Source organism: Microcaecilia unicolor, chromosome 4 (genome assembly GCF_901765095.1).
Source record: "Microcaecilia unicolor chromosome 4, aMicUni1.1, whole genome shotgun sequence".
In the NCBI taxonomy this organism is placed as follows: Eukaryota; Metazoa; Chordata; class Amphibia; order Gymnophiona; family Siphonopidae; genus Microcaecilia; species Microcaecilia unicolor.
Genome location: NC_044034.1, coordinates 167,533,278 through 167,553,938, shown reverse-complemented (window position 1 = coordinate 167,553,938; position 20,661 = coordinate 167,533,278). Strand labels below are relative to the sequence as shown.

The 20,661-nt window shown below is 46.0% G+C and overlaps 1 protein-coding gene across 1 annotated transcript in view; it reads right to left on the bottom strand.

Annotated features, from left to right (window-relative positions):
- Positions 1 to 14,457: 14,457 nt before the first annotated feature.
- The window catches only part of C4H11orf49 (chromosome 4 C11orf49 homolog), a 242,936-nt gene continuing 236,732 nt past the window's right edge, over positions 14,458 to 20,661 (bottom strand). Inside the window, exons 8-9 of the mRNA XM_030199487.1 lie at positions 19,122 to 19,185; positions 14,458 to 15,273 (exon numbers count right to left, since the gene is read on the bottom strand). Of these exons, the coding sequence (XP_030055347.1) occupies positions 15,102 to 15,273; positions 19,122 to 19,185 (236 nt within the window). The 3' untranslated portion in view covers positions 14,458 to 15,101. The remainder of the gene's footprint in view (positions 15,274 to 19,121; positions 19,186 to 20,661) is intronic.

Below are 20,661 nucleotides of genomic sequence, written 5' to 3'. Positions count from 1 at the left end.
TTCTGTGGTTGCTGCATCTAGAGAAGCATAACAGGGCAGGCTCTCGTTGTGGCCTTGGGCAACTCATTTAACCCTCCATGCCTCAGAAGGTGGCAATGGCAAACCACTCCTGTATTATGCCATGAAAACCACAAGGAGAGTCGACCTTGACTTGAGGCCACATCTGAAAGGGGTGCTCTAGTCCATAAATATTCAAGTTCTGAGCTAGACACTTTTTTTTTTTAAGAGGTTATTGTTTTTTTTCCTCTCTGGCTGTGCAGCTTCCACCCTGAGCAGTACAGCTGTATATCATAACATAAATTTTGACTCTCTGCATCTGATCCAAAGAACTCATATTCATACCACAAATCTTTCATAAATCCATCTGATCCCTTACAGAGTCCTTTACTAAGCTGCAGTAGCATTTTTAGCTCATGGTAGAAATCAGCTGGTGGTAAATGGTAAGATGCCCATTATATTCCTGTGGATGTCTTGGTATTTACTGCCAGCTGCTTTCTACCCTGAACTACATACACTACAACAGCTTAGTAAAAGTAAATTATTATACAATCTGCTTTTGAACCATTGTGACCTAGAGTTTAACAAGTTACCTACATGGTGTAGAAAGCAGTGGCTTAGCAAGAACTCGATGTGGGGGGGGGGGCACATTTTGGGCCACTGCCCCGCCCCCTCCCGCTGCTGCCTCACATACCTTGGCTGGCGGGGTCTCCGCCACATTGCCCGCTCTGCTCTTCCCCTCACAGTGCATGTATGCTCATTTTAGTGAAACTGCGTGCAACGTAAGGGGAAGAGTAGCGCAGGCAATGTAGCAGAGAGCCCAAGACCAGTACTGGACAAAAACTTCAGCTGGCGGGGGTTGGGGACCCCAGCAGCCAAACCAGGGGCCCCAGGCCCCTGTGTCCCCCCCCCCCCCCCCCATAGCTACACCACTGGTAGAGATGTCTTTTCCATTTCATGTGATGTACCATTATTTATTTATTTATTTAAGGCATTTATACCCCACATTATCTGAAGTTATACTTGAGTTCAATTTGGGTAACAGATTTAGGCAATAGGTTTACAACAATTATCTTACTATACAGTTACTTGCTTTAGGTGGAAAAATGTGGTGAGCCATGTGGCTTGTTGAGAAGAGGTGAGCATGGCCTTCCAGTGTTGCTGTGCTGCCTTGATCTCATTGTACTTAATTCTCCATCCAGCCTGAGAGATGAAGTACTTAAACGCATATCAGCTACTGGCATGGCGGGTCCAATATCGTGATAACAGATTTGCAGCTCATCCCATGAGCCTGGCACTTGTCAGCAGAGGATATATGCTTCTCCTGTTACTAGGCCCAGTGGGATAATTGAAAAACAAAATCAGGAGGCAGCACAAAAAAACCCCTGAAACCTTACCTATTAGATGTGACCTTTACTACATATGTTCTTAGGGGCTGGTGTTGTAGAGCAGGTATTAGATTAGGTGTGGGTGTTTTTTTTTTTTAAATAGATTCTTAGGTAATTGTTTATCATGTATTCATTTGTTCTACAAACCACCTAGATCCTATTTTCAGGTACTGAACAGTCTATAAATTTGAATTTAAAGTAAAAATTAGAAGTGCTGCAGGAGTGTTCAGAAACCACAAATCTATGTTGTAGTGGGTGCTGTACTTACTGCCTCCCATCCTAAATAGAGGCTTGATCTGGGATGGAGAATGGGGGAGGGTGAGGATGGGGTACAATGGAGAGCTCTTCAGTGCATGCCCTAGATAATACCACCCCCTCCCCCTGCCACTGTCTCAGTCACTCCCTCTGTCCGTGTCCCTGACACACCCACACCCTCCCTGTCTCAGACATCCTCACTGTGCCACTGCCCCAGACACCTCATCTATATTTGACACCTCTTTCACCAACACACGCACAGCCCCTGTTCCCCACCTTCAAACATCTCACTCACATCAGACATCCTTACTGTCGTTTATCGTTTATTCATTTTACTATACCGTTTCAAATTGTGGTTACAAAACAAAAACAATTTACATGTTAAAATAGAATGATAAAACAAACATAAAGAACTCCATCGAATAGATAGGAAAGCAAAACTAAAACATCCATTCTTAAAAGATAAAAACCAATTCTTACTGAACAGCCATTCATAAACAAGTACATAAATAACATATAATTGTCCTGCATATTTAATACAACCTACCAACTAATGCCTTTTATCGCAGATTATCTTCAAACATATCCTGAAATAAGTATGTTTTCAATCATTTTCGAAATTGAATGTAGGACTCCTCCAGTCTAAGGTGTTTTGGAAGACAATTCCAAAGAGAAGGGGCTAGAAAAAAGAAAGCTGAATTTCTAGTAGACTCCCATCTGGCCTATTTCCACTGCCTTACACACCATACCCCCTGTCCCTTCCACACAAATGCCACCCCAAACATCCACCTATACACCATCCCTACCCTGATATCCCTACAAACACACCTCTCACCCCACATATCCCTTAATGTCCACACATTCTTACACATTCCCCATTCCCAAACTGAAACTGTGAGGAACCCCCCCCCCCTTCGCTCCCTGACCAAAGTTCTAAGGGGGGCTCTGCTCTCAGGGCTTTGGGGGACACTATCTTATCTCTCACCTCAGACAGAAGATTGCCTTGAGCCACCTCTAGATCTTGCTGCCTAATAGAGTCACTTCTTGTATGAATGAAGGTTTCTGTTTTGCTTGCAATCCTTTGCTGTTTACGCTTTCCAAAAATACTAGGACAAGGAGCCATGTGATGAAGCTGCAGTGTGGTAAATTTAAAATGAATATGAGGAAATTTTTCTTCACTCAACGTATAGTTAAACTCTGGAATTCGCTGCCGGAAAAGGTGGTTAAGGCGGTTAACTTAGCGGACTTCAAAAAAGGGTTGGATGGCTTCCTGGAGGAAAAGGCCATAGAATGTTATTGAATGGACGAGGGAATAATACAGTATTTCTAGGATGGGCAGGACAAATTGCTTGTTCTTTTGGCCGCTGTCGGTGACAGGGTGCTGGGTTCGATGGACCCTTGGTCTGTCCCAGCATGGCGATGCTTATGTACTTATGCTTTCTATTAGCCATTTTAACTACTGCTGGACACTGAGAACTACCCACAATTACTCTGGTTCTTATTCTTGAGGAGCAGCAGACAAATGGGTCCATTCAAAACAAATCTTTATTTCTAAAAAGGCTGAGTAGCAGGAGACAAAAGGGCAAATTAAACAGGCTTAAAAAAAAAAAAAAAGAGGCATGTGCACCACAAGGAATGCAGGCAAAAGTGCCCACAACCCCCCCCCCCCCCAAGGAAAGATAAAACAGCACGTTGGTATTAAAAAAAAATAGCATCCAGTAGTTAGGCGACTTTAATATCCATGCGGACAATCCATTTACTCGTCTATTAACTTAATTTCTCTTCTTGCTGACCAGAGTCTTTCATTGCTATCCACAGCTTCTACCCACACCAGTGGTCATTGTTTGGATCTTGATGCTGGGGGTGACTTGACGTTTTCATATTATACCCCACTCACTGTTCCGCTATCATGAACTGTTCAAAACTTGCTCAATTTTGGTATCCCAGTTTCTCTATGAGCAGCTAACCTAGATCTGTGTATGTCACAATTTCTCTCAGTTTCACTCTTGCTTTCTAATCTCTGCCTTGAAGAGAAGGTTTCTGTCTGGTCTTTTTATTCAACCACAATGCTGAATGAACTTGCCCCTCTTTGTGAATGATACCAAACTGTGTAATAGGTTTGACACCCCTGATGATGTGGATAGCATGAGGTGGAATCAAGCAAAGCTTGAAGAATGGTCCAGAAATTGGCAACTACGATTTAATGCTAAAATAAAAATGCAGGGTCATGCATTTGGGCTGCAAAAAGCCAAGACAGCAGTACAATATAGAGGATGAAGTACTTCTGTGCATGAAGGAACAGCAGGACCTGGGAGTGAACATGTCAGACAATCTTAAGGTAGCCAAACAGGTAGAAAAGGTGACAACCAAAGCCAGAAAGATGCTTGGGTGCACAGGGAGAGGAACAGCCAGCATAAAAAAGTGATAGTGTCTCTGTATAAGTCTCTGATGAGATTCCCATTTAGAGTACTGTGTGCAATTGGAGATCTCAACTTCAAAAAGATATAAATAGGATGGAGTTGGTCCAGAAAGCAGATACTAAAATGGTCAGTGGTCTTTGTTATTTTATTTTTTTTATTATTTTTGTACCCCACGCTTTCCCACTCATGGCAGGCTCAATGCGGCTTACATGGGGCAATGGAGGGTTAAGTGACTTGCCTAGAGTCACAAGGAGCTGCCTGTGCCTGAAGTGAGAATCGAACTCAGTTCCCCAGGACCAAAGTCCACCACCCTAACCACTAGGCCACTCCTCCACAGACTTCACTATGTATATTTTGGAAGAAAGATGAGAGAGAGGAGATTTGATAGAGACATTTAAATATCTCTGAGGCATAAATGCACAAGATGCATAATAATCATGCAGAATTTGAGCGATGCCTGGTGACTGACTCTCCCGTGTACCATCCGGCGCAATCAAGGAAGGAATAAATTGATTGCCAGCCCAAGTCTTAGTGACCTTTGCCAACAACTTACCTGACTTATTACCAAACCTATGAAATGTGAAAGAACGGTGAAAGAGTTGCTTTTTGGTGCGTTCATGAATCAAAGAATTTAAAGCTGCAAGGGCCGACAACATCGCATCCCGAGCCAGGGAAGATGGCAAAGCCAGATACACATGCTTTGCCGCCTTATACTTGCGTTCCAAATGAATTATTCCCTGAGCAATTCTCCGCGCACATATATGAGATATCGCCCCTCAAAACTACCTTCGATGCTTCCCAATACCAGTGGCGTAGCCAGACCTCACTTTTTGGGTGGGCCCAGAGCTAATATGGGTGAGCACTATGTATATAGGTATGAGTAGTGCTTCTTGGGATACTACAAAATAATGCCTTAGAATGCTGCCCAACAGCTGCCCTGCATCAATATAAACCATATACATACTTAAAAAAACGATATTTGTAAATATAGTTACATTATGCCATATCAAACTTGACCAGACATAAGTCTACTATAATGGCAAAAAGCTCAACGCACATGACAGGATCCTGCATTATAATTACAGCAATGACATATAACAATGTATTAAAATTTTGGTAGCACCTCAATAATAGCAACAAAATCCCGTCACTGTCAGGTACTTTGTGAAGTAACACTAAATCCTGCAAGAGGCTTCTTAGAGCCTATATTGCAAACCATAACACCAGTTCCAATAACAGTACCTTTAAAAAGGCAGTAGTGCATGTACACAACAGCAATACACATCCCATTGGAAAAGTCAGACTCATTGATCCCCATACAAACCACTTGCCAGCAGAAACTCTTACCTGCTCGGTCATATGAATCACAGACCAACCCTCATCAATTAGAGAATAAAAGACCAAAAACTAGAAATTTATTGATTTAATTTCTAAATTTCTATGCCACACTATCGCTGCAATTCTAAGCAAATCACAATTCAACACACATATTTTTATATTACAAAAACGTAAAACACAAAGACCTTCCCTTCCCTACCCCCATCCATCCATCCCAGCAGCCTGGCATCAGCTTTTCCCTTCCCTACTCCCCATCATCTCCATAGCTCAGCATCAGCGCTTCCCTTCTCTACCTTACCCCCTCATCCATCCCTGTAGCCCAGTATCAATCTTTCCCTTCCTCACAATCCATCCCATAGCTAAGCATCAGCCCTATCCTACCATCGCACCCCTCCCTCCCTGTAGCTTAGCGTCAGCCCTGTCCTACTCCCTACCCACCCCCCATGGCATTAAATATAAAAGACTTTTTTTTTAATGTCCTGGGCAATGCAGAGCCCACCTCCGCACCGGTCCACCCAGAGAAAACCACCTACACTTTTTTTTTTAACCTAAGCACTGCAGAGACCATCCCCACACAAAAACCCACCAAAATGAATAGACAACTTTTTAAAAATGAACCTGCCTGGGCACTATTAAAATTTATTGTTGGTGAATTTCTGGGTGGGGATGGGCTCCTCATTGCCTAGGGCAAAAGAGATATATTTAGTGATTAAAATATACCTTTTTTGTCCTAGGCAGTGAAGAGCCCACCCCCCACCAGACCAGAGCCATCATTTTGATTACAAGACTTCTGGGTGGGGGTGGGCTCTTCACTGCCTAGGGCAAAAAAAAGGTATATTTTAATCATTAAATATACCTTTTTTGCCCTAGGCAGTGAAGGGTTTACCCCACCCAGAAGCCCACCACCACCACCAGTATTTTGAGTACAAAATAGTAAAATGACTACTACATGACAACATGTAAAAATTTTTTTTTTAATATATGTATTACCTGGCTTCTGTAGCTGAGTGGTGCCGCAGGGGAGTGCTACTGTGATCGAACGAACCGACTGACAACAATCACAGACCTGGCCGGCAGGGAACAAGCAGGCATATTGTGGACTTGGAGCCACGCCCTGACCTTTCCCATGTGGCACTGCGTGCGGCACAGCCGCGGCGCCATCGTGCCGTGCGGGCCCCAGCTGAGCCCGGGGAGGAGAGAGATGGTAGTGCAGCGTGGTGGCGCACATGTGCAGCAGAGGTTGGTAACAGCAGCTGGGAATCTGCGACTCTGTCAAACTGTGTGTTTAGCCGCACACTTGCACAGAACAGCACAAGATAACATGAGGCCGCGCTGGCCGACGAGGAGGAGGAGCTCTTGTGCTGACTGCCGATAAAAGTAGGTGGGAGGTGGCTGAGCAGGCCGCGCTGGCCGAGGAGGAGCTCTCATGCTGACTGCCGATAAAAGCAGGTGGGAGGTGGCTGAGCGGGCCGCGCTGCACTGACAGAATAAAGTAAGTCTGTGGCAACACTGTGGTTGGCTGCTCAGCTGCTGTAAACTGGGTGGGCCTGGGCCCACCCAGGCCCACCTGTAGCTATGCCCCTGCCCAATACAGTTGAGCCTCCAGTTCATGACTTGCATTAGCTTCTGCATACAATGGCCACTTCTGATGTAAATAGGTCTGAAAGTGAGTATCGTCTGCCAAATACAAGGGAAACCTCCACTGACTTCAACAAAGCCGTGATGCTCCTAAATCAATATCCACCCAAATTAAAGTATGGTCAGAAACCTCCATGGGTCCTATCTCGGCATGTGTGATCTGTGGAAAAAGAATAGCATCTATAAGAATGTAATCTAGCTGAGACCAGGTGCCGTGAGGACGTGAAAGGTGAGTATAGTCGCATACGCTAGGATTAAGAAATCTCTAAGGGTCTACTAGATGTAAAGTTTTACAAAGATACGGCAGGCCTCTTCCCCCACCCATTGCCACACCCGCAAATGGGGAAGAACGATCCTGGTGCCCATCCATCACTTGATTAACATCTCCTAAAATAATCCAAGGGGCAGTAGAATGTTGAATACCCAAGTGCACCAAATGCTGAAAGAAGGAATGATCGTAAACATTAGGCCCATAGATGTTAAGTAGAAAAACTTCTTGACCCATAATATTAAAATGTAAAAGGATATATCTCCCATTCCCATCCCTAGTTACCACCTGCGTCGCTGCATGGATTAAAAACAAAATGCAGGGTGGTGGCAGGAGAAGAGGGCTGTCGCTCTCCACGGAGGGGGGGAGGGGCTCAGATGGGAGGAGGTGGGGGAGCTCAGAGGGGAGAAGGGAATTGGGGAGGGATGGGGGGAGCTGAGAGGGGTTCTCAGAAGGGAGAAGGGAACTGGGGAGGGGTGTGGGAACTCAGAGGGGTTCACTGAGGGAGAAGGGAATTTGGGGAGGAGTGGGGGTGCTCAGAGGGGTTCGCAGAGGGGAGAAGGGAATTTGGGGAGGGGTGGGGGAGCTCAGAGGGGTTCGCAGAGGGGAGAAGGGAGTGGGGGAGGGGTGGGGGAGCTCAGAGGGGTTCGCAGAGGGGAGAAGGGAATTTGGGGAGGGGTGGGGGAGCTCAGAGGGGTTCGCAGAGGGGAGAAGGGAACTGGGGAGGGGTAGGGGAGCTAAGAGGGGTTCTCACAGGGGAGAAGGGAACTGGGGAGGGGTGGGGGAGCTGAGAGGGGAGAAGGGGTCTGAAGCTGGAACTGGGGGCAGGAGGGAGAATGGGTCCATGCCTGGGGCAGGTGGGAGAATGGGTCTGGGGCTGAAAAGGGGGGGATGCAAAGCATGTGGTGGATGAAGGGGGCTGGAACTGGGGGCTGAAAAGGAGGGTATTTGGGATAAGGGGGCTAGTGCTGGAACTGTGGGCTGAAATGGGGCAGGGGCTGAAACTGGGGGCTTTAAAGGGGACAGGGAGAACTGGCTGGGGCTGAAGCTCAGGACTGGTGAGAGAAAAGGGCTGGGGTTGAAACTAGGGGCTGAAAAGGGGACAGGGAGAAGTGGCTGGGGGATGAAGCTCAGGACTGATGGGAGAAAAGGGCTGGGGACTGGTGGGATAGTGGGGCTGAAAAGGGGGGCAGGTGGGAGATGTGGGCTGGGGCTGGAACTAGGGGCAGGTGGAACTGGGGGCTGAAAAGGGGGGGCAGGAAGAGGGGACAACAGACCCTGGATGGAAGTGGGGAGCGTGAGGGAGGGCAGACCCTGGATGGATGGGAGAGGGAGGGCAGACGGATTGAAGGGGCAGAGAGAAAGGGCAGATGGTGGGTGGAAGGGGGAGAGAGAAAGAGGGCAGACTGGGGCAAATGGTGGATGGAAGGGAGAGAGAGGGCAGACAGTGGATGGAAGGGACATTAGAGAGGGCAGACACTGGATGGCAGAGAGAGAGCAAAGACAGATCCTGGATGGAAGGAAGACAGTGAAAAGAAGATGAGAAAAGCAGAAACCAGAGACAACAAACTGTAAATATATATATTTTTATTATTTTGCTTTAGGATATAGTATTGTAGCTGTGTTGTTTATAAATAGAACATGTAAATAAGGTAATCTTTTTATTGGACTAATTTTAATACATTTTGACTTAACTTTCAGAGAACAAAACCCCCTTCCTCAGGTCAGGATAAGATACTGTAACAGCACTATACTGTACTGACCTGAGGAAGGAGATTTTGGCCTCTGGAAGCTAAATGTATTAGTCCAGTAAAATGGTATTATTTTATTTTCTGTATTTGTTTTATTTCTATTTGTTAATTTGTAAAGTGGTGGTTGGTATTTGTTAGTTTTTTCAAATTTACATCTGCTGTCTTTATATTTTGCACAGTACTAGGGGACATTTTCTGTTTCCGTGGTGTTGCATTGTATGCAGAATCTGGCATCGGGGGTTCAGTTTAATTTTTGTCTAAATAGAAAGTTTATGATTACTTATTCTATAGTGGATAAGGGTGTATCTGTGTTTGTGAAAAAGACATGGCTTTCGGTTGGCATTGACTGTGCAGGATCGACGATCTGTACTAATCTGTCTGTTTTTGTTTTACAATAGGTGAATTCAGGGCCTTGCCTAGGGTCTCTGGCGCCCCCCTGCAGACTATCAGTTGGTGCCCCCCCCCCCTGCAGACTATCAGTTGGCGGCGGTGCCCCCCCCCCCCCCCCCGTGAAAATGATCGCTCACCACTTGCCACACTGACAGGAATTGTCAGCAATATTCTTAGAAACAAATTGCTATACATTGCAAAATAAGATAGCAGATGTAAATTCTCAAAGTGGACATATTCCAAACACTAAAATGAAAATAAAATGATGTTTTTCTACCTTTGTTGTCTGGTGACTTTCTTTTTCTGATCATGCTGGCCCAGTATCTGATTCTGCTGCTATCTGTCCTCTTAACTCCGTTTCCAGGGCTTCCTTTCCATTTATTTCTTTCCTTTCCTCCTTTCTTCTTCATTTCTGGTCCTCAGCTTCTGCCTATTTTCTTCATCCATGTGCAGTTTTTCTCCTCTCTTCCTTTTCTCTCATTTCATCTCCTTCATCTTTCTTCCCTCCCCTCTATGTCCAGCAATTTCTCCTCTCTCCCTGAGCCCTGCCCTCCCATCCATGCTCCTCTGTCCCCTGCCCCCTCCATTCATCCTTTTCCAGCAATTCCTCTCTCTCCCTGAGCCCTGCCCTCCCAATCCATGCCCATCCATGCTCCTCTGTCCCCTGCCCCCTCCATTCATCCTTTTCCAGCAATTCCCCTCTCTCCCTGAGCCCTGCCCTCCCAATCCATGCCCATCCATGCTCCTCTGTTCCCTGCCCCCTCCATTCATCCTTTTCCAGCAATTCCCCTCTCTCCCTGAGCCCTGCCCTCCCAATCCATGCCCATCCATGCTCCTCTGTCCCCTGCCCCCTCCATTCATCCTTTTCCAGCAATTTCCCTCTCTCCCTGAGCCCTGCCCTCCCAATCCATGCCCATTCATGCTCCTCTGTCCCCTGCCCCCTCCATTCATCCTTTTCCAGCAATTCCCCTCTCTCCCTGAGCCCTGCCCTCCCAATCCATGCTCCTCTGTCCCCTGCCCCCTCCATTCATCCTTTTCCAGCAATTCCCCTCTCTCCCTGAGCCCTGCCCTCCCAATCCATGCCCATCCATGCTCCTCTGTCCCCTGCCCCCTCCATTCATCCTTTTCCAGCAATTCCCCTCTCTCCCTGAGCCCTGCCCTCCCAATCCATGCCCATCCATGCTCCTCTGTCCCCTGCCCCCTCCATTCATCCTTTTCCAGCAATTCCCCTCTCTCCCTTCCATGACCCCCCCCTCGCATCCATGCTCTCGTCTCTTCCCTGCCCTCCCGCTCCCATTGTTCAACTGCCTGCCCTCTTCTCTCCCCCCAACATCCCTTTTCTTTTTTTTTTCTTTTTAAATGTACCTCCGTGGCGGTTCCGGCAGCGCAGCGTCAGTGAAGGAGGCGGCGCTCCCAACGTCGCTAGCTTTCCCTTCGCTGTGTTCCGCCTTCTTCTGACGTCAAGGCGCTACGAAGGTACATTTAAAAAGGAAAAAAAAGAAAAGGGATGTTGGGGGGAGGGCGAGCGAGGTGAGCATGGTGCAGCAGCACCCCCCAGAGGGAAGCGCCTCCCTGCCATGCTTACCTCGCTTACCGTGTTGGCACGGCCCTGGGTGAATTGATGTTCTAGTGCTCACTGTAGTGTTTAAGATGCTTTCCTTTTCCTTGTGTGACTCGTAGAAATTACTGCTTATGGTATGGTAGAATTGCTCTATAGGTCCTGAGTGTTTTGTATTCTCGGTATGCCTAGTACTGGATTTGGTGGGGGGGTGTTAAAAAATGACCGGCCCCGGGTGTCAACTACCCTAGGTACGCCACTGATAAGAACAGCTACCCCCCCCTTTTCTTCCTTGGGCAGAAGAGAAGAAGAAACACTCCCCAACCTATTGCTGTCGTAATTTCAAATGTTCGGCATCTGACAATTTAGTTTCTTGAAGGCATGTTGTCTATTTTATAGGAGAGATGATGCCTGACACATTCCAGGAGATTAATCTATGGACAGTAGATTTAGCCAGGATACCAATACCAGGACACAATATGAAGCGGCAAACTTAAAACCCAAATAACTCCCAGGTGCCCAGCCCTCACCCAGGGGTCCATACTCCCTTGTATATCCCAAGTACAAATGAGACCATATCCAACAGAAACCCAGCCTTCATATGGCACAGAGACACTCCCAACCAATATTAACATCCACACAACAAACCTCCCAAACTGCATATACCACCCCTCCCCCCACATCCAATCCAAACCCCAACAAGCCCCTCTCTCCCCTCCTCACCACCCTCCCCCCTCCCTAACTGACTTAACTTGACCCTACACATTGCTAAGCAAAGGGTCAAGGGATCATGCTGCAATGAATGCCTTGGGGCAATTCCCCTCACAAATTAAGAGAAAAAAAAAAACCCTTAAGGAGATAACCCTTACCCAGACATTACTAACAAGAGCACACTATATGTAACACCACCAATGTTTTGTGCTAATTGTGCTGGGCCCCCACACTACTAAGCCAAAATTCGAACGGAAGCATAAAGCCGCAATGTGCACGCCCCATTTTCAGTAATTAAAAAACAAAAGGGGGGATGATAATATAGTTCAAGCAATAATAACAGGGATATTATACTCAACTTCTACACACACACACATACCTAATATTACACTCAACTTTTACACACACGCTTATGACTAATGCCCCCCGCCACTGTGCACAATTACTAGGCATAGACTGATTAATTTCAGTGCACGTAGCTCCATTCTCAGAGATGCAAAAGTCTCTCGGGCAACTGACAAAGTTTGCAATGTCACTGAAGTGTTCCTCCATCGCAGGTCACAACTAAGACTGACTTGAGTCTGCCCCATTCAGCCAGTTAGACGCACTTTCTGGAGAATCATATGAGAGTCATTGACCATTGTTAAACATTCTCAAAACTGCAGGGTACCTCAACTGAAACTTATGATTCTTCTCCACAAGTCACGCACACACTGGGGAAAAACAGCCTTTGCCATGCTGAGAGTGCTGCAGAATAATCCTGAAAGACACGCACCGGTGCTCCATCATACCTCACTTCCTCTCTATGCAACTGGTAGTAGTGGAAAAAAAGATTCTTTATGCGCTGAGTCGTGGAACTTGGCTATGACAACTCTGGGCCTCCGATCACCCGCCTGCTTAGATCCCAACCAATGTGCCCTCTCAAGTCGTACAGGCACAGACCCCTCCATTGGGGCCAACAGAGAGCCAAGCCACCGCTCAAGCTCTTGACGCAGGATCTTCTCCGGGACCAATTCCAGCACTCCCACAAACCGCAGATTATCCCTGCATGCGCGGTTCTCCAGGTCCTTGAGCTTGGTCTGCTGGGAACTGATTAAATCTGCCAGCCGCGAGAGTTCTGCACCATGGGCCTGTGCACCATCCTCCAGGTCTGATACTCTACACTCGAGCTCTCCAGTTCTATGAGCCAAACCTGAGGTAAGTTGTGAGATGCCCGCTACTTGTTTAGACAATTGTTGGAAACGCGAGACCAAACCTGTACTGCGGATGCAGTGAGCTCCACAATCACCGCCTCTGTGTATGCCAAATGCGGGGCCTGCGTTGGCTCCGCCATCTTGTCTTCAACGTATCTGTTGCGTTCTGGTTCCTTCTTAGCTGATTTAGACGCCATCGCGGCTGAGGGAGTCAAAAATTGGTCCATATAAACTGAAAATTCCCTGCTTGCCAGAGATGCATGGAATTTAAACGTTTAATCCACTGATGAGAAAGGATTGAGAGAACCCCGAGCAGCACCAAGCACACACATCCGACGCTCCTCAACGCATCACATGATCTCCATAAGTACCTGTATATAATATGTAAACTGCTTTGATTGTAACCACTGAAAAGTGGTATATCAAGTCCAATTCCCTTCCCCCCCCTATTCTCTCACAGATGCTGGCTCATTAAGATCATGTTACACTACTCCTTTTTGAGCAACACTGGTTGCAAGTTAGCTAGTGGATTTAGTTTAAGAATCTGCCCCTTGCACACCATGAGGTTTATACAGGGATCTCTCTCTCTCTCCATCTCCTCTTCTGGTTCCTTATCAGCCACATCATACCCTTCATTCTTCCCAAACCAGCCATATGACTTTCTCATCTTTGAGTAAGCTTCACTTAGAATTCTCCTTCTCCTTTAGCTCTGTGGCTCCATCTTTAAGGAACGCTATACACCCTGCCCTTCAATTTGAAACTTCTCATGTTTAGTTTAAAACCAACCTCAAAACCTGGCTTTTTTGGCTTCTGTCCTATGTCATATCCTCTTCTAGCTATTTTTCCTTGTTAAACTGCTCAACTATCCATAGGATTATAGGCGGTGTATCAAAATACAAATAATATCAATCAATCATGCTTTGATTTGTGAATCCATGTGGTCTGGTGTCCAGTATGTACTTGTTCAAGGTGCTGCACTCTCTACTTTTAGTATTATGTCCATAATTTTGGCCACTACTAATTTAGACTAACAAGTCTATAGTTTCCCACCTTCTCACTGTCTCAACCTAAATTTATGCAGCACAAGTTCATCTGCTCTTCTCCAGTTTCTCAGAAACTTCCATGTCTTCAAGGGCAAGTTGAACAGAGTAGCACATTTCATGCTGTCAGAACTCATGAATGAATCCACTCTTTAGTTCATTTTTATCAATGTAATTTCCCACCCATTATCTGTTGTCTTCTGCTTCTTTAAATACCAACCAAAATAACTGCAAAATTAAATGGAAAACTGAAAGAGGGAAAAAAAAACTGAGGAGCATCTTGCTAAAAAGGACAACAAACCTCTGTGTAAGGAAAAATGTCTTATAAGGAAGTAGAAGAAAAAGTATGAGAAAATAGCTTAGCATTCAAAACTTAAAAGAAAGCAGACAGAATTATCATGAAAAACAGAGGGACATAAAGACCTTGGTTAGATGAACAAAAGCCAAAACAAAGGAGAAAACTGCCTGGTCTCCAGAAAGATGAGGTGAACAAGGAAGAAGTGAAAAAGCAAAGGGGGAAGTAAGATAAAGAGGGATGTGCAAACAATGACAAGCAAAAGGAAGAAACCTTAAGTTTGTGCACCTTTCTGTTTTTTTTTTTCTGACATTTGTACATCGGTTCCTAGAGTCTTTTCATGACTAAGCTTTAAATATATTCTTGAGTTCCATAGTGCTGTGTCTAGCATACAGCACAGTGGCTAAAGTAAATTTTAGCTTTCCCCTAAGGCAAATATTAAATTAGGGATGGGACCCAATTTTCATCATCAGACAAGCCTGCCGTCCTTCCTTTCCCCTCTCTCCAGATCCTGAAGAAGGGCAAGCTGTGCACTACATATTCCTTATTAAGGTACTGCATATTACTACCAGAAGAGGGCAGCAGAGCACTGTCCCTGGCAAGAAGGCTGCTTTTCACATTCTGAATGGATTTTTCACTACTTTTGAGAGCCTGTTAATTGTGATGTTTATTATACCACAGTCAGGATTCACAATGCAGTGCAAAACAAATCATAGTTACTAGATCATGTTCCCAAAGCACTGTCAACCTAAGGATGAATTTTTAATTCACTAACAAAACAGTTGCAGAGCGAAGGCAGCATGCTCTAACTCGAAGTCATGCAAAATAAATATGCATATATGTGGAAGAACAGGCTTCCTTAGTTTTCCGAGGAGTCTGTTTCTTCAGTGGAGCCATCACTCTCGAGGTCTGTTCTTGGCCGGTGCTGGAGAGGTTTCCGAGGGAAGCTGATGCGGGGCAGCTCTCGAGGCTGAACAGTCAGTGGGCCTGTTGCAGGACCGGAGATAGAGTTCTCAGACATCTGGGCAACTCTAAATGTTAAGAGGAAGGAAGAAAGAAAGAACAGCAGTTAGGTCATGTAGCTCTGGAGGTGCTGGACAAGCAGAAGCAGAGGCCACATCAGTTCCCAAGGTATTCCACTGACATATTTCACTTAAACAAACAGCAGCTTTAGCCCATATTCCAGTGGTCTTTACTCCTAGTCCTTGAGGTCTTCAGAACATCTCTCATGAATATGCATTCTTACTACAATAGTAACTACACTTGTCTTATATTAATAAACTTTATTGAAAAAAAGTTTTTGAAAGACATTTCTTATAAAAAAACATGTCAAAATATCATAATTATTTTAAATAGTTTCTCTTTACAATTCACCCACTCACACTAGTCCGCCATTTTTCCCAGACTCCAGTGGGCGGCTCGATCTGGCTTTGTAGCTGTGAAATGTTTGAAATTCTATTTTCCAAGTAGCTGATTTCATTAATTAAACTTTGAGGATAGTGGAATTTCAATAGGATAGAAATAAGAGGTTTCTTTATGTTAGTAAAACCCCTGATAACGCATTTTGGTGAAACGAACTGACTGCTTTGGGTTTGATGCCAGATTTTCTGAAGAATTTCAATCTTTAATGTTTAAGAGTGATTTTGGGCAGACAACGCAGTAGAAGATTGAAGTGGTGGATGAACAGTAATTTTTCACTTTTCGAACTGAAGGTCTGAAGGTTCTCATGACTTTATACAAAAAAAATAAAGAGACGAACATAGTGTATAATGTGACACACTCCTTTTGGATAATAGAAGGACATCATTTATTATATAAAAAGAGTTTGGTGTGATAATAAAGCGAAGATACATACCTGTAGCAGGTATTCTCCGAGGACAGCAGGCTGATTGTTCTCACATGCGGGTCGACGTCCGCGTTGGCCCTGGAACTGGCATTTTTGCAAGCAAAATATAAAAAAATCTTGCCAGAGTCTTCTGGCACGCGTGCAGCGTGCACCGCGCATGCACGGCCGATTTCCTGCCCGTCGCATGAGCGTTCCCGCTCAGTTTAATCAAAAAGCAAATAATAAACAAACAACAACTCCAAAGGGGAGGTGGGCAGGTTTGTGAGAACAATCAGCCTGCTGTCCTCGGAGAATACCTGCTACTGGTATGTATCTTCGCTTTCTCCAAGGACAAGCAGGCTGCTTGTTCTCACATGTGGGGTATCCCTAGCAACCAGGCTCACTCAAAACAATGAACATTGGTCAATTGGGCCTTGCAACAGCGAGGATATAACATAGACTGACCTGAAACCATAAACAACTAACTGACAGTGCAGCTTGGAACAGAACAAAAATGGGTCTAGGGGGGTGGTGTTGGATTCTAAACCCAGAACAGATTCTGCAGCACCGACTGCCCAAACCGACTGTCGCATCGGGTATCCTGCTGAAGGCAGTAGTGAGATGTGAATGTGTGGACTGATGACCACGTTGCAGCCTTGCAAATCTCTTCAATGGAGGCCGACTTTAAGTGAGCCACTGACGCAGCCATGGCTCTAACACTGTAAGCCGTGGCATGGCCCTCCAGAGTCAGCCCAGCTTGGGCGTAAGTAAAGGAAATGCAATCTGCTAGCCAATTGGAGATTGTGTGTTTTCTGATGGCGACTCCCCTCCTGTTCGGATCAAAAGAAACAAAAAACTGGGTGGACTGTCTAAAGGACTTTGTCTGCTCCACGTAAAAGGCCAATGCTCTCTTGCAATCCAAGGTGTGCAAACTGCTTTCACCAGGGCAGGTATGAGGACGGGGAAAGAATGTTGGCAAGACAACTGACTGGTTCAGATGGAACTCCGACACCACCTTTGGAAGGAACTTAGAGTGCGTGCGGAGGACTACTTTGTTGTGATGGAACTTGATATAAGGTGCACGCACTACCAAGGCCTGAAGCTCACTGACCCTACAAGCTGAAGTAACAGCCACCAAGAAAACGACCTTCCAGGTCAAGTACTTCAGATGGCAGGAATTCAGTGGCTCAAAAGGAGCTTTCATCAGCTGGGTGAGTACGACGTTGAGATCCCATGACAGTGGTGGAGGTTTGACAGGGGGGTTTGACAAAAGCAAACCTCTCATGAAGTGAACAAACAACTAAAGGCTGTCCAGAGATAGGTTTACCCTCTACACGGCGATGATAAGCACTAATCGCACTAAGGTGAACTCTTACGGAGTTGGTCTTGAGACCAGATTCTGATAAGTGTAGAAGGTATTCAAGCAGGGTCTGTGTAGGACAAGAAAGAGGATCTAGGATCTTGCTGTCACCCTAGATGGCAAACCTCCTCCATTTGAAATAATAACACCTCTTTGTGGAATCTTTCCTGGAAGCAAGCAAGACTCGGGAGACACCCTCTGAAAGACCCAAGGAGGTGAATTCTAAGCTCTCAACATCCAGGCCGTGAGAGCCAGAGACTGGAGGTTGGGATGTAGAAGAGACCCCCTCGTTCTGGGAGATGAGGGTTGGAAAACACTCCAATCTCCACGGTTCTTCAGAGGACAACTCCAGAAGAAGAGGGAACCAGATCTGACGGGGCCAAAAGTGCACAATCAGAATCATAGTTCCATGGTCTTGCTTGAGTTTCAGCAAAGTCTTCCCTACTAGAGGTATGGGAGGATACGTATACAGAAGGCCTGTCCCCCAATGCAGGAGAAAGGCATCTGACGCTAGTCTGTTGTGGGCCTGAAGCCTGGAACAGAACTGAGGGACCTTGTGATTGACCTGAGTGGCAAAAAGATCCACCGAGGGGGTGCCCCACACTTGGAAGATCTTGCGGACTACGCCCATGTTCAGTGACCACTCGTGAGGTTGTATTATCCTGCTCAACCTGTCGGCCAGACTGTTGTTTACGCCTGCCAGATAAGTGGCTTGGAGAAACATGCCGTGATGGTGAGCCCAAAGCCACATTTGGACAGCTTCCTGACACAGAGGGCGAGATCTGGTGCCCCCCTGCTTGTTGGTGTAATACATGGCAACCTGATTGTCTGTCTCAATTAAAATGATTTGGGTGGACAGCCGATTTCTGAAAGCCTTTAGAGCGTTCCAGATCGCTCCTTTTTCCTGAAAGGACCAGGCTCCCTGAGTGTGGAGCCCATCTACATGAGCTCCCCACCCCAGGAGAGATGCATCCGTCGTCAGCACTTTTTGTGGCTGAGGAACTTGGAATGGTCGTCCCATGGTCAAATTGGATCGAATCATCCACTAGTGGAGAGAATTCTGAAAGCAGCTGAATGACATCCTCTAGATCCCCCGCAGCTTGAAACCACTTGGAAGCTAAGGTACATTGAGCTGATCTCATATGTAGACGTGCCATGGGCGTGACATGAACTATGGAGGCCATGTGCCCCAGAAGTCTCAACATCTGCCAAGCCGTGACCTGGTGAGGCGCTTGAACCATGGACACCAGGGACAGAAGATGGTCCACCCTTGTCTCGGGAAGATAAGCTCGAGCTGTCTGAGTGTTCAACAGGGCTCCAATGAATTCCAATGCTTGGAATGGGGTGAGATGGGACTTGGGATAATTTATGACGAACCCCAGTAGCTCCAGCACCCGAACAGTCATTCACATGGACTCCAGAGCTGCTGACCCCCAGAAAGAAGGTAAGGCTGAGGGTGGTCACGGCCAGAGACGTGACAGTGCCATAGCATATATGCGCCACTTTATAGAATAGCACATAACCGGACTATTGGAATTTATGAGCGTATGTGCGTTCATATGTGTGTGTATATGCCAGTATTCTGGTTATTTACGCACCTATTTGGCAGGTAAATGCTAGAATTAGCCCCATAATGTCTCCAGTACATGAATTACAGCTTCTCTAGCTCATCACTCAGTGCAAGCCACACTTACAGATTTTCCAGGGTTTTGTCCATGGTGGTGTCCTCCAGTAACTTCCCCCTCTCTGGCAAAGCTCCTGAAAGAGTCAACGGAAGTGAATAAGATCAGCATACACACACACACACACACAAGCATTTTACATGGGCAATCTCACAATCTGCACACAATCACACATGTTAATATGCACAGTTTCACATGCAAACATATATAAATAGCTTACACATGCAGTCTCACATAAAAGGATTCACATGCATACATATCTGACCCATGTACAATCTTATACATGCACAATATTGAAGTTTCTTAATTGCACACATAAAGCAAAGTTGCTCACCTGTAGCAAGTGTCCTCTGAGGACAGCAGGCCAAGTATTCTCACAGATGGGTGGTGTCATCTGATGGAGGCCGGTGCTGACACTGACCAGCGATAATACTTTGAACTTTCTAGTAGCGTCCCACCATGCATGCACTGGTACCTTCCCGTCTGTCCCTCAGTCATTTTATAAAGCTAAAGAGTATAGCTCCAAGGGAAGATGGGAGGGTATGTGAGAATTCTTGGCCTGCTGTCCTCAGAGAACACCTGCTAAAAGTGGCCAACTTTGCTTTCTCCAAGGACAAGCAGACCATTGTATTCTCACAGATGGGAATCCCTAGCTACCAGGCTCACAAAATATAATACTAGGACAATAGGGACTCAAAATGTCAAAACTTGAAATTCAATCAACCTAAAACTACAGACATATTAAGTGTGGAGGTGCAGCCTGGAACAGAATAAACCTGGGCTTAGAAGGGTGGAGTTGGATTCTAGACATCAAATAAATTCTGCAGGACTGCTTGCTTGAACCAGCTGTTACGTCAAGGCAGTAATGAGATATGAATGTGTGGACAGATGACCACGTCACAGCTTAGTAAATCTCCTCTGTGGAGGCTGATCTCAACTGGGCTACCGACGTAACCATGGCTCTGATATTATGAGCCTTGACATAACCCTCTTGAGTCAGCCCAGCCTGGGCATAAGTAAAGGAGATGCAAACTGCTAGCTGATTGGAGATTGTGCGTTTGCTGATGGCTACCCCTATCCAGTTTGGGTCAAAAGAAACAAAAACCTGGGTGGACTGTCTATGGGCTTTAGTCCGCTCCAGATAGAAGGCTAAGACTCGCTTGCAATCTAAGGTATGCAGTACACTCTAGCCAGGATGGGCATGTGGTTTTCGGAAAAATGTTGGTAGGACTATTGGCTGATTAAGAGGGATCTCCGACACTACCTTAGGAAGGAACTTAGGGTGTGTGTGCAGAACTATTCTACTGTGGTGAAACTTGGTGTTAGGTGGATCAGCTACTAGGACCTGAAGCTTACTGACTGTGAGCTGAAGTGACTACTACCAAAAACACAACTGTCCAGGTCAAATACTTCAGAAGACAAGAATCTAGTTGCTCAAAAGGAGCTTTCATCAGCTAGGTGAGGACAACGTTGAGATTCTATGACATAGTTGGAGGTTTGACTGGGGGATTTGTTAGTAACAAACCTCTCATGAAACTAACAACTAGAGGTT